Source organism: Anthonomus grandis, chromosome 2, assembly GCF_022605725.1.
Source record: "Anthonomus grandis grandis chromosome 2, icAntGran1.3, whole genome shotgun sequence".
NCBI classification, from domain to species: domain Eukaryota; kingdom Metazoa; phylum Arthropoda; class Insecta; order Coleoptera; family Curculionidae; genus Anthonomus; species Anthonomus grandis.
The window spans coordinates 14748016-14763380 of NC_065547.1; the positions used below are offsets into that span (position 1 = coordinate 14748016).

General features: G+C 34.9%; 1 protein-coding gene across 1 annotated transcript in view; it reads left to right on the top strand.

The window, feature by feature from the left end:
• LOC126750378 (cytospin-A-like) overlaps window positions 1–15365 on the top strand; it is a 240202-nt gene that overhangs the window by 221547 nt on the left and 3290 nt on the right. The window contains exons 15-18 of the mRNA XM_050459997.1: window positions 8501–8656; window positions 8716–8931; window positions 9025–9117; window positions 9174–9448. Coding sequence (XP_050315954.1) covers window positions 8501–8656; window positions 8716–8931; window positions 9025–9117; window positions 9174–9448 — 740 coding nt within the window. The remainder of the gene's footprint in view (window positions 1–8500; window positions 8657–8715; window positions 8932–9024; window positions 9118–9173; window positions 9449–15365) is intronic.

Consider the following 15365-nt stretch of genomic DNA (forward strand, 5'->3'; position numbering starts at 1 on the left):
TCCGGATACTGTTCGGGTCATCCGATGTTATTTGAATCCACACTCCCTGTGTTATTTTGCATTTAGGATCCTTCCAAACTGAATTTTCTGCATCAGTAAAATCTTTAAAACATGTCTGATGCATGTAAATAACTGTGAAGGGATTATTTAATTTTGATTTGGCGACCACATCTGCCCACTGGAATGGAACATAAACCGAGGAAAGTTTTTTGACCCTTTCAATCTGAGCAAAGTCTCTATCACAGGGTAAAAAGCTATGTCCACTAATCAAAAACTTTTGCTCCACTTGGGTAAAAAATGTTTCTTTCAGTAATTGTTATTTTGTCCTACGCATCGGTCCGACCAAACCACAAGTTTTCTTTCCTGCCTTCGACCAAGACGATTGAAATTTTGGGTGACATAAAATAGTAATGCCGATGCAATCTCAGTAGAACCTCGATGTGCCATTACTTCATGCCATAACATCATTGGAGCTATACTATTTTCCATGTTATGAACACAATAGTTATAGGTAGAAAATTGCCTCTGATAGAAAATGGACGAATGAGTTAGGTTTGGGCAAAAAAGTATTTGCTGCAAATCTGTGCATAAAACCACATAATCAGGATTTATCTTAGCCATTTCGGTATCTTGTCTTAATGCCTGGTAGCCTGCTTCTGCTCGCATGTGATGGATTTTACTTTCATTTTCGATTTCCCTTATTTCGTGTTCATCGTTCGTTGAGCAAAGTTTCATGAACAGCTTGTCACAGTATGAACAGGTGTCTGATCTGGGAAGTCCCAAACGTAGGTTAAATTTACTTTCAAATATATCATGATAAGTCCTTAATGAGACTTTACGCTATGATTTTCCTGCTGTGGAAATGGATTAATATGTTCACATATTTTCTCTGCATCTGTTAGCTTTAGTTTTTTTGGGCGATTCATATGCTTTCCACGTTGGTCAGTTATATTTGCACCAGATTTTATTTTATCCACAAGGCACCGAATTCGTCTCTGGGTGATTGAGAATATTTAACAAACTGTTGATTTGCATACGGGTATATTATTTATGGCGTATTTCACAGTGGTTTGGCGGCGGGATATTGCCTCCTCAACCCTCCTTCTCTTCGGCTCTTGAATAGAAATAATTTGTGATAGGTATTGTGATTGACTATCATAACTTAGCTGTCTGAAATTTTGGAATATTTGGTGCTTTCCCACCAATAATTCAGCAGAGCACCCATTAAGCGACTGAGAACACTTGCATACACGTCTCTAAAAATTAACACTGTTACTAAATTTTAAATGGTAGGTACTTTAAATTAACTTACTGGGCGTTTTAAAGCTTCTTTAGGGATATTTCTAGATGAAACGTAAGAATCTGCACCGTTTTCTGGCATTCTGCTTCCAATTGTCAATCTGCATCTTTAGCCTTTTTGCCCTATTAATCTGTGTCATCACAGAGCTTGTCAAAGTAACATCCATTTCGGCTTATAACAATGAACAGCGCACCTAACACACGTATTAATAAAACATGTGTCTGAAACTTTAAAACGTTGGCGGCACGCGGCACATACAACATTGTTCCACGGAAATACCGTATTTATATGTGGACGACACCTTCATCATCTGGGACAAAGAGGAAAAAGCACTTCAGGAGTTTCTGCTTCACCTCAACAACTTCAGACCAACAATCAAGTTCACGATGGAGACAGAGAAGGACTCAGCTCTACCTTTCCTAGATGTCCTCGTTAAAAAGGTCGGTGGAAATCTACGAACTTCAGTTTATAGAAAACCAACACACACGGGCCAGTATCTTCACTATGAGTCCAACCATCCTGCAACCACCAAAGTAGGCATCATAAGATCCCTCTACAATAGAGCTCGAACCATCTGTAGAAGCGACGAGGATCTCAAGACTGAAGTGGATACCATCTACAAAGACCTACAACAGAATGGATATCCAAAGAAGCTAATAAGTAGGACCATCCAAAGGACGCGTCCAAATCAAATCAGAGACGAGGCCACCACGACAACCAGACTTCTACCCATACCTTACATTAGGGGTACATCGTAACAAATCCGACGCATTGCCAGCAAATACAATATTAGAACTGCCTTTAGATCTAGCACCACTATCAGAAGCCAAGACCAAATGGTATCAAAGACCAAACCAGATGGCCTGTTGGATACCAAAAATTGCGTCTACCGGATCCCATGTGAGTGCGGTGACTCATACATAAGTGAAACGAAGCGCCCCCTAGAAGTCAGAGCGAAGGAACATCGCAGCTGGACCCAAAGAGGAGAGGTTTCCAAATCCGGAATAGCAGAGCACGCGTGGCATAATGGACACAATATCCATTGGTCAGAAGCCAAGATTCTGCACTGGCGGAAGAGGAAGTTCGTAGAGGCAGCTTTCATTTCACAGAATCAGGGGATCTTCAGCCAGCCAAGCGTCGATATACCCAACATCTGGAAGCCTCTACTCTCAGGACAGTGTAGGATCTAGAGAGAGGCGTGTCCTCCCCCCAACTCTTTTCACGGATGACTTTCCTTTCCACATCGCTGCACACATCTAGTATATAAGCCTTTAGAATAGTAGTTTGCTGTCAGTTTACACTTGATAACGGTTGGAGATACTTACCAACCGAAACGTCGTGTTTCATTAAATAAATAAGACAATGCAAGTCCGACAAGATGTTTTCACGTATTTACACATGTTGGCGGTTACAACGTTGTTCCAGCATAGGGTTCAATTGACTAAATTTGACAGTTCAGAAAATTTAGAACATGCCAGTAATTGAAAAATATATATAGACAAATCAATAAACTCTTTAAGTGATACAAGCACTTAGGTAGCATACACTAAAAAAAAAAAATATATACAGGGTGTAAATAAATAAATGCGAAAAAATTGAGGGGCTGATTCTTGGGTAAATTTTAAGAAAAAAACTTTTTTAAGGAAAAAACGCTTTTCTATGCATCAAAAGCCATTTTCTGAGGCTCGCTAACTTTTTATTTGTATCAGTGACGTTCGTGCAAGGTTTAAAGTAAATATTTTTGATGAAAAATATGGTACGCTACTGTTTTCTTAACCTTTCAAAGAATGTATTAACCTATTAATCTGTACTAACCTGTTAATGGCAAATTATTCAAATGCAGAAATGACCAATATGCAATTTGTTTATGGTCTTGCTAACGAAAATTCTTTGCAAGCATCTAGAATATATGCTAAAATGTACCCTCAACGAATGGCATCTCATCATACATTATTTGCACGCCTTCATTAAAGACTACGAGAAACTGGAACTTTTTAACCAAGAATGATTGTGGTCGCCAACGCGATATTAGAACACAGAATTGGAAGAAGCAGTACTTAATTTAATTGAGACCAGTACTAAAAAAATTGGCCTGCAGCTACATGTCAATCATATGATGGTATGAACTATTTTAAAGGATCAGTTATTATATCCATATCACGTACCAGAGTCCAGGCTCTAAGGGCGCAGCTGCTATTGATCTTTGAAATAATGTGCTTACAGTGTGGTCCCTAGCTAAGTTTGGGATCTAGGCACAGAACAAACGATCTCATACAGAAATGTATAATACATTTACCTAAGTGACCTACATGCATTTTTCTTGGAGATAAAGACTTCCCCTATTTGTAATCTTTAAATGGATGTTTATTCTTTATTATGAGAGAAATAAAACTGGATAAGCAATAAAATTTTCGGGCATTATCATAATGCCCGCTTATAATGCCCTAGGTGTGATAGCAGGTATTATTGCTACCATAACATATTCCCTCTAAGGTATTATAAATCAATAATAGATAGGTAAAACATAAATAAACTTTTTCCAGCGACGCTTTTGGCAAAACAACCCCTATACGCACAAAAAGTTGGCATTTTAGTGTTTTTTTTTTAAGTTTTTAGCACAACACAAGTGAAAGAAAAAACAAAGTCACAGAGCACAGAGTTAAACTCCAAAACAAGGTAATGTGTAATACCTACTTAACAAAAATTAAATAAAAAACGGCAAATTACAAAATATTGCAAATATACACACTAACGCTCGTACTAATACACTAATTATGACCCGATACCCTACGTGGGCGACGACAGTTGTACCCGTTAGAATGGGGGTAAATGGGAGGAGCCTGAACGAAAAACCGGTTCGGTAAAAAGGGCTAGCCTTCGCGCTTCTGTGAGATCGTTTATTCTGTGATCTAGGTACACACCCAAAAATCTCACCTCTTTAGATTGTAGAACTGATCTATTTAACTTAACAAGCAGTGAATAATTTTGCTTTTGTATGGAGAATTGAATTAAGTCAGTTTTGCCAGAAATAAATGCAGGCTATTGGCATTGCACCAGTTTTGCATTGCACTTGCCACCAGTGTACAGGATTTCGAAAGACTATCAAGAGATAGATCTCACAACATTACAGTTGTGTCATCTTCATACTGACACACAAAACCCATTACCTCTAATCCCAAATGAGAGCAGCCTCTCAATAAGCAGCTGATGATCTATGGTGTCGAAAGCCTTTGGATAAATCGAAGTACAAACCAACAACCTTTTGCTTATTGTTAAGCTGCTCTGTTATGTATCTGACTGCATTAGGAATAGCCAGCTCAGTTGACTTCTTGGGTATAAAACCATATTCATGGGTAGCTAAAACATTATGTGTACTTATGAAATTCATTACCCGAATGTAAATTTTTCTCAAAAACATGCTTCGTAAAAACTTTAAATGATGTTAGGAATAATGAAGAAGATAAGAACTCAACATGACTGACATTGCTGGATTTTAGCAAAACTTCCGATACCATAGATGATAGAATGCTGCTCGCAAAATTACACTTTTTTCGTTTTTCTCATAATGCAATAGGGTTTTTTTGACAATTTTCTAAGGAATAGGTCGGGGTGTGTCTCTATTAACAACTACACAACAGAACGGAAGTCCAGTTATGTGCCAATATCAAAATATGTGCCAGAAGGGTCAATATTGTCTCGTTTATTATTTTCTTACGTTACAGATGTGAAAAGTCATCTGCAATATTCCCTTACAGCAATATGCAGATGACTCAGTTATATTTACCAATAAACTGTGCAGGTTATAAAAAGTGTCAATCTAATCTTAATTTAGATCTTAAAAACATTTTTCCTTAGAACATTGACAGGCTAGACTTAGTAAACAACAACTTTGTTTCAGTTAAACATGTTGGCAGGGGCAAGGGGAGTGCTTTGTTTATAAAGATATTGATCGATTCTTTGTTGTCAAGTTTACAGAAATGTTCAAAAGAGGAAATTTCCTAATATTATTAACACATAATAATTTTAATTTTACTTATTAATGTTAGATTTTGGATTAAAAATAAAAAGCAGAAATAGATATATCTTCTCTAAGCGCCACCAGTTGTGTTTGTGTTTACATTCGGCAGTGATGAACTTCTGTTTTTTTCTTTAGTCTTTGGTTGAAAAAAGAAAAAGGTTGAGTCATTGGAGTATTTGTCTCAACTGTTACAATATTAAAAACTTGTGGCATTTGTGCCGCATCACGGGAAAAAGGTGATTCCGATCTTTTCACAAATAAATTCCGATATTGCCATAACATCATATCAAGAGACAACCATCATCATAAACGTAGAATAATAAAAATTTCTTAAGAAATCGATAAAAAAAAAATGTAATTACCATAATAAAGCCTTTTATTAGGTAAGTACCTTTACTCTAATGGAGTACGTTAAAAAAACACGAGTTCATAAACGGCAATATTGTTTATAATTTAAAGCATAATCTATTAATAATAAATATCTATCATGTTAATATTTTTTCACGACGTCACTGGTAAATATTCCTTTTGTCAATTGGTGGAATCAACAATGCGATCGAGCGGCGTTGCGATGTTGTTGCCTTTTTTTCTAATATACGGTATTTGCATTCATTTAACTTTGAATATTGACTTCTTTGTAGAGTATCTTATCATATTTTATTAAAGAGGAATAGTATTGTTTTGTGTCTGTCAAAATAAGTGACAAATTCGCAAATTTGTTTTGCCATTTCTATATAAGCATTTGGCATCAGAGATGTTGCAAGCTTACAAACTTCCCATAGTTCCAGACAATGCTAATTCTAGCCTTTCAATGTTCTAAGCATTTTTCAATATGCCAAGTGCTTAGGAATCTTTCATTTATGCAAACCTAATATTTGGGCAGCTATTTATGGTTAAAATAACTATAATTTTAAATAAAACGTTTTTTTTTTTTTAATTTATTTGGAAATACTTCTATTTAATTTTCTATTAATTTGTATGTTTTATTATATTAAGTTATGCAAACTAATCTTATGCCTTTTATCGCATCATGATACAGCGTCGTCCTATATAATTGTTAAACTATTTACGTACAAATCGTGTTCAAGCGACGTAAAAACGTAGTATCGAAATATCGCTCATCGGGGTCAGTTCCGAGTCACGTTGTTATTTTCAAAACTTATTCCTGACCTAAACTTATTCCTGCGATCTGGATAGGTTATATGTAGTGATGAATTGAGTAGTCACTATCCCGTGATATACCTAAGTCCTGGAGAACTTCAAGATAAGCGTACGTATCCACATCGGAAATTTGTTCTTTAATTACAATTAATCCTTTATTTAATAATTCCTGCACCAAGTATCACACTTTAAAGCTAAATGCAATAAAATCTCAAGTCGTCATAAGAGCAAAAAAGATACTTTCTTTACGATAATTTTAAAATTCAAATCGACAATGTTAATATCCCCTTAATAACCGAAATCAACAATTTGGGTCTTATAATCGACAATTCGATAACATTTACAATGCATATTGATAATAAAATAAAAGCAGCCTATATATACGATTTACAAATATTTATCACTTAAAAAAACACTTTGCCCCAAAAAAGGAAATATTACCTTTGTGAAGCTCTCATTTTATCCCTTTTTGATTATTGCGATGTAATGTATGCTACTGCTCTTTCAAGTCAATATAAAAAAAAACCAAAAAGTTTTGCATGAGATATTCTTTTAACAATCCATACCATAATCATTTTACCCCTTCTTGAATTCTAATAATATTGTTAATATGGAAAACAGAAGAAAACATCATTTGTATTTATTTATACTTAGAATAGTTTAGAGTAAAAAGCCTGATTGCTTAATAAATTATTTAACTCCGTGTGAAAATAACCATCAGAACCGCAATTTCCACCTTCTTAGAATTCCATTACATCACTTGACAAACTACAAAAGATCATTTATGGTGGTAAAATCTCTTTCAATGGGAACCTTTTACAAACATATTAAGAGTATGCTTTTGCAAGCTCAAACCTTGGTTTAGAGGCCTGATACGTGTATACATGTATAAATGTATATAACTATATGTTTTTTTTTCTCACAATTTATTTAATTGATTTGCCAGCACTCGGTTAGCACCAAAAATATTAGGGTTTTTATTAAATAAAATTGCGCCCCTCTTTTCCTCTTCTTCTACTTTCGCCCCGCTCTTGTTGCATCAGCTCTTCAATTTCTTTCTTGGAGTTACCTATACTTTTTTTTCTAACTATACTATATTTTGGTCTAACTTTACCCAAAAATTTAGATTGGCAAAGGCATGTTAATAACGTCGGCAAACTTTACAACTTGCGGCAACCGCTATTTACAACTTAAAAAAACATTGTCAGTAGGGAATCAATAATTCAGTTTTATTATGCATATGTACATTCACGTATAGCCTAGGGCATAATGTTTTGGGGATCTCATGCAGAGTCAATAAAAAGAATATTTTTTATTCAAAAAAGAATTGGACGAACAATGTGTGGATCCGCTTTTCGAGAGCATTGTGCTCCTTTGTTTAAAAAATTAGGAATTATGATAATATACTCTCTTTACTTGTACAAAGAATGCTATTTTGCCTCCAAACATGAACATCTCTTTCAGAAAAACTGTGAGTAGATATTAACAGTAATAAGACGAAACACAGATTCGATTTTGCAGTGCCTAGACATAAGACAGCCATGTATGAAATGATAGAGGGGTATAGGTAGTTCAAGCCAACGTCAAAAGGGTTTTTATTAGGCGCCCTTTTTATTCAGTGGGTGAATTCCTAACTCATTTAGATAAACTTAATCTGTTTGGTTTTTAACTGTCTATCAATATAGATAGCAATTAGCAGGTTTTTTCTAAAAATATATATCTAGTTAGATAAGTCTCTGTTTGTTGGTTTAGTTAGTGTTAGGTGGTGTGTCTTTATTTTACTTAGATCTAACTATTTTAATTTTAAACTTTTTAACTTAATCTTAATTTTAGTACTATTCTTAAATCGACGACCTTATATTACTTTTTGTAATCAAATGAGTTATAAATGAATTTGAAAACCACTTAAAAGTCTGATATCCCTCACACTCTACAATGTATAAAGTTTCAAAAAAACCAAAATGGATTTAAAAAAAAAAACTGTTGTTGTGGTCGAACTACAAACTTATTTCTTCTTTTAGCTTCCCAAGAGCCGGTCCCGATTCGCCCGAACAGTTTCCCCACAGAAGAGATAAACCTGAGAAGAAAAAACGCCATTTTGAGCAGACAGAGCAGCAGACAGTCGGTGAGATCCCTGATCGATTCGATCGAGAGCCAAGGCAAACCTATAAAATCACGTAATTACCATTTAACCCTTCTTAAGTCCATTATTTATTATTTTAATTCATTTCAACAGTGAGTCGCAGCAGTTCAGCTTCCTCGCTCAATTCCTTGGCCTCGGACATCAGAAATCCATCGAGCCCTTCGATTTTACCTACGCCATCTCCCGGCAGCCCTTTGAGAACTCCCTCCGATTGGTCGGAGATATCAACCAATAATGTTAGTCAGAAGACACCCCTGAAGGAGCAGCAACCGAATAAGATCGGGAATTGGGGTAAAAATAGTATAAACGGTAAGCAAATGTTTTATGACCGCAAAATGACCTAAGCTAAGAAAGTTTAATAATTATAAATTGGTGAGAACAATACATATTTTACTGTTTCAGATACACTGAAACAAGACATCAGACCGAAATCAGAAGACACATACATCCAGAAAAGTATCGATTTCTCTCGGAGGAACAGCTATTCAGACCTAAGTAGGTACCTCTTAGGACGATTAAAACGATTTTTTACGTAATTATTTTTCCTCTAGGTGAAAGAAAGGATCCGCTCAATACCCTGGTGAAGAACGGAGGGTCGAAACGTAACGCGTTGCTCAAATGGTGTCAAAACAAGACCGTGGGCTACCGTAACATCGACATAACGAATTTCAGCAGCAGCTGGAACGACGGACTCGCCTTGTGTGCTCTGTTGCACACTTACTTACCGGATAAGATCCCCTACGATTCCTTGACCCCGCAGGAGAAGAGGAGGAATTTTTCTTTGGCTTTTAGTGCCGCTGAGAGTGTGGGCATCGTCACTACTTTGGTAAGAAATACTATCTAAAACTGTAATTAATGTTTTGAGATAACTAGAAGTGTTAGTTTTGTGAGCAGTGAAAGATAGCTAACATGTTTTTACTTGTACAGGCTCTTTCCATATGTATTGACCCCCCACTTTACAGGGGTTAGGTAAAAAGTAAATTTTATACAAAACTTTTGGGGTTTGACTTTAAATGCTTAAATGTGATAAAATGTTTTTTTTTTCTTTTAGAAATGTCAAATTTTGACAGATTGACAGTTTTTTCTTATGGAACACCCTGTATATGACCCCATAGTTGAAAAGAGCCGATTTTTTTTATTTCGTATATATATATTCTTTATATATAGTATAGTTATTTTAATTAAACCGTTCCAAACTTTAAAAAAATAACATATTGAAGATCTTGGTAGACGGACTATTGTTGGTGATTGACGTTTATTAAAGAACAAATGATACAGAAGACATCATTTTGGCGTTTTGTAAGATAAATGAATGAAGTAAAAATATTAAAACGTTAATATTTAATATTTCTTAAGCGATATTAAATATCTTTTTTTACAAACATACTTTATTATAATAGTTGTTTAACTTTAAATCCAAATTATTATAACTGCCCTATATGACCGCCACCATTATTAATACAATTTATGTTCCATTTTGTATTAATTATAATTTTAGATAATATCGTTTATCGCTGCAATAATTTTTCTGCGTAGCTCCTCGACGTTTTCAGTTTTGTGCTGGTAAACTTTATTTTGCAGATAACCCTACACAAACGAATCAAGAGGTATCAGGTCTGGACTGCTCGCTAGCCTACCAATTGGCCCAGTCTGTCTGATCCACAGATTATATTTCTCATTGAAAAATAGCAAAACATTATATGGTGGGGCACCATCTTGATGCCATACTATTTGCTCGTATTGCCTTACGGGTAAATCTTCGAATTTCCTTTTAATTTGATATGTAAGCATCTCTAGGTATTTCTGTCCCGACAAGTTTCCGTTACAAAAGATAGGTGATAAGAAATGACCATTTAAGTACGGGTATACACGATCCGGTTTTAACGGATGCGGTAGAAACGAATGCGTTTAACCGCATGGGATATACGCGATACACACTGCGTTGAAAATGGATAGGCACAAAAAAAAAATCCAAAATTTAATTGCGTCGACACTTTCATGGGGAAATAATGTCTTCATTGCTAAGAATTATTTGTGGTCTTAAACAAGAAGATTTTTTGCGAGAGTCAGTATAACGGAAACATTGAAGGCATCCATATTTATGTCCATATTTTGAAAATGGTGTAGAAAAAAAATCGACAAGTTTCATACAAATATTCGGCATTATCATGATAAGTTTTTTAATTATTACGGAATGTCTAAAAAATCATTTAGGGATTCGTTAGCTGTGTTTAAACAAGATATTTAATGTAATAATTGGGGTGAAAATGACTAAAGACGCGCGGTACAACCGGAACGTGTATCGCGATACTTTTAAGTACGTGTAAAAGCTAGGCTAGGGACCATCCGCTTGTCCGTTGCTACCTCAGCAAGCTGCGTTGCTCTTCCGTCGATGCGGTGCTAACGCATCGTGTATCGCCTCCTATTTAAACCTATGTGTTGTCGTACCTACGGCATCCGTTGAAACCGGATCGTGTATACCCGCGCTTAAATGCCACACCATATATGTAAAGATTGCCGCCCTTAAACATAATTAATCTTGTTATTCGAGGGTTAATGCCAGCAAAATGAGCAAAAGCCAGCATTTTTCCGATTGTAAATGCCTGCGGCTGTAAAAATGCATTAATCGGTCCACGATTTTTGTAAAAAAAAGTTATTATCGTCTTCTTTTAGTACTAGCACCTCTTGACAAAATGCCATAATACTTATAATTTTTCAAAGTTGAATGAATTTTTTTGGCCGACCGACCAAAGTAACTTTTGGCATTTTCTATGTAATAACTTGGGTGTTCTAAAAAGAAATGAACCATTTTTGATAGACAATCTAAGAGAGATAAAGGTCCAAATATGATAGAGCGTAGATTTCAATGTGTTCAAAATTAGTAAAAATTTACTTACTTCCGAAATATACAGGGTGATTTTTAAGTTGATACTTTTTTTTTAACTGTGTATAGAACTCAGTAAAATATACATTTTTTTCAAATAACTTTTTCGATACACTCAAAACCAGGGGACATACAGAATAAAAAAAGTGAATATGGTTTTTCATCGTCTGTTTATGTTTAGTTTTTGCTCGAATTTTTGTATTATCGATCACGCATTGTACCGATCAGTTAGTCTTAGACATGATTTATGACTTGGTTTATTGTTGTTAATTTTAAATTTGCAAATCCAAAAAATGGCACATCGTTATGAAAACAATGAACTTGTGGATATGTTGCTTATTTATGGAGAGTGTCTTCAAAGTGCTGCTGCTGCTTCGGTATTATACGCAGACCGCTTTCCTTTGCGGAATCATCCTACACCCAGAAGTTTCATAAATCTTATTCAACGGGCTAGGGATACTGGCGATTTACGGGAACATCGTGGAGGGCATGCAGGAATAGGAAGAATTCCTAAAAATGTTCATAGGGAAGAACAAATTTTAAATCTCATCGAAGAAGATCCAACAACAAGTACTCGAGTTGTTGCAGGGCAGGTCGGATTAAGTCAAACAAAAGTATGGACCACATTGCGCGAAAATCAATTTAATCCCTTTCACGTTTAACGTGTCCAGGCGCTACTGCCTGAAGACTTCCCCCGCAGAGTTCAGTTTTGTGAATGGTTCCTACAACAACATGAAAATGGTCAACATTTTTCGAACAAAATTTTAGCTATGGGCGAGGCAACATTCACACGAAACGGAATTAATAATTTTCGAAATACGCATGTTTGGTCTGTTGATAATCCCCATGCAATTCGCAGAACCAATTTTCAACACCGCTTTTCTGCTAATGTGTGGGCAGGAATTGTGAATGGCATACTTGTTGGACCATTTATCTTACCAGACCGTTTGACGGGCGATGTTTGTTTGGACTTTTTGCAAAATAATCTGCCTGTTCTGTTAGAAGACGTGCCACTGAATATCAGGCAAGCTATGTGGCACCTGCAGGATGGAGCACCTGCCCATTTTAGACGAGAAGTGAGCGAATTTTTGGATATCAGTTACCCAAATCGGTGGATTGGCCGAAATGGACCAGTTGCATGGCCACCAAGGTCATCAGACCTAAATCCATGTGACTTTTTTTGTGGGGGTATATGAAAAGTTTAGTTTTCAAAACGCCTATCGACACACAAGAAGAACTAATAGCACGTATTGAGCAGGCTGCGGCAACAGTTAGACAAAAACCGATTTCTCTATTGCGTGCCGTTACGGAACAGTGGTTACGTCGAGCAAATCGTTGTGTTGAAGTTAGTGGTGACAACTTTGAACAACTTATTTAAATTAGAGAGGACTATATTGGACTCATTTTATAACATTTTGGCAATGCAATTTTTTTATTTTTCGGTTTTTTAAAGGTATTTGAAAAATTTTTTTATTTTACCGAGTTCTATGCACAATTAAAAAAAAAGTATCAACTTAAAAATCACCCTGTAGAAAAATATATAATTCTTCTTCTTGAGTGGCAAGACCTGTCCGACGTTTTCTTCGCAAAGTTTTTCGTATGCGAAATGCATTTTTCGCCAGAATGGTACGTAAAGGAAACGTTTGACGATATTCCGCTCTCGCAGCATTTACATTATTTTTGTAAAATATACGATGATGTCACATTTTCTTCCTCGTTGTACGGATTCTTTTTACATTTATGGATTAATTAGTTAAAAATAATAATGTCTTCTAAATTATTTTGTTTCCTAGTAAACGTCAAACAGTAACAATCCACCTCCTACCAAGATCTTCAATATTTAATTTTTTTTTACGTTTGAAGCCCGATATTTCCAAAACGGCTTAATTAAAAGTAGTCAAACCATGTATATTTACAATAAAAAAATCGGCTCTATTTAACTATAAAGTCATATACTGAAATGCACTCCATAAGAAAAAATTGGGCATCTGTCAAAATTTGACATTTCTAAAAGGAAAAAAAATTGACATCGGATTCAAAACCTAAAATAAAACCCCAAAAGTGTTGGATATTTTTTTTACTTTTCACCTAACCCCTGTAGAGGAGGGTCAAGATATGGGGGAAGACCCTGTACATATATAAGCTATTCCTCTTGATGCAAATAGTGAGCTGGGGCAATACCTCCTATAATAAGGCCGGAGCGCTTAACGCGTAATGCCATCAAATGTAGGCCTAGGCTTTTAGCCGTATATATAAATTATCAGAAGTTTTAACGTAAAATCAACATTATGGGTATGTGAATTATGGGTTTATGGTTTAAACAGGGCTACCAGAACTTGAACTAAACCCTTAGTCGCACACCATTCGCTTTTTTTTTTGGCGAAACAAAATTTCAACGCAAAAACCCCTTATTGTATTTGTTGATTTTTTCGTACAATGAATACTAAGTTTTTTTGTTAAATATGCTTCTAATATTATTTTGATGAAAGGTTCTTGGTTCTTATTTAATAAATGTTTTCTCTTAAGGGAAGTTTTTACATTTACAATTTTCTACCATGTCCATATAATGTCAATAAAATCTGCTGTATCTTGTGAAAAAGACATAAAAGCTTCAATAACAAAAGGATTAAAAATTGTAAGTGCTAATTTAAAATTTTCTCTTTCTATAGATGATGGATATAAATCTTTTAAGCTAAGTGAATAGCCACGTTTTAATAATAATTCGTCTTGTTCCAATTCATTCAGTCTTTTCATGATGGAAAAAGCAGCACATTTTTCTTGACCTGTCTCAAAATCAGGATATGAAAATGTTTCATCACGTTTTAAATTAAGCCATTTATTAAAAATACATTTCAATAAATTAATTGTCAAAAACATAAAACATTCTTGCTGGATCAATAGGATATGGGTAAACCATGTTGAGTTTATTAAGGAGTAAATTATTACTCATTACCTTACTATTTACTGCATTATTATCACTAACTGTAATAAATACTATGTAACCAATTTCCTGTAAATTTTCTATTATTGTTTTAATAAACTATTAAGATATAACATTTCCGAATTTATTTTGGACACAGGACTTAGAATATCTTCTTTGAAACTTAAACATGGACTAGCCGCTAGTTAATATAAATGCCACCGCAGGGGATGCAATAGTATTGTTATTTACTGCAGTTCCTACAGTATTGCCTCCTTTATAATCCGAACGGGTCAATATGAATTTTATCAAAAAGAAATATAACATTTTTGTCATTATGTGTTAGGTACTAAAAAATATTCTGAGCATAGGTTATAAAAAATTTTCTTTTATCGATGTGAGGATCTATTAAAAAATGTATTGCGAATGTTTTTTACTGTTTTCGGATGAGGCATTATAAAAGGGACATGGTTAGGCAAATATTTATAACAATGGGGACTGATGGTGCTGGGTGAATATCTATACCTTTTCCTTGTTAAACATAATAAAGTTAGTTGTTCTGAAACAAATTTTAAGTTTTGTGTTAATTTATAAGAGCCTTTTATACTTGAAAGAATATCTATAACGAAATTTATTATGTTTTTAGTTTTGTCAAAATCAGTTTGGGGTTACCTTAGTAATTTGGCTCGGTAGTTGGTTTATATCTTTCATTGCTACTACTTGGTAGGTAACTTAAAGGTTCAGTGTTAAACTTAAGGGAGTCAACATCTTATAATCAATTATATCTACCATATGCCCTAACTTATCCAAACTGCAACTTCTAAATAGCGATTTTAAATTTGGTATCAAAACAGAAACAGACTGGTCATATCAATACGTCTCTAATTTCAAATCATTATAAATAACAATTGCCCAGGACCAGGAGTATATTCTAATATA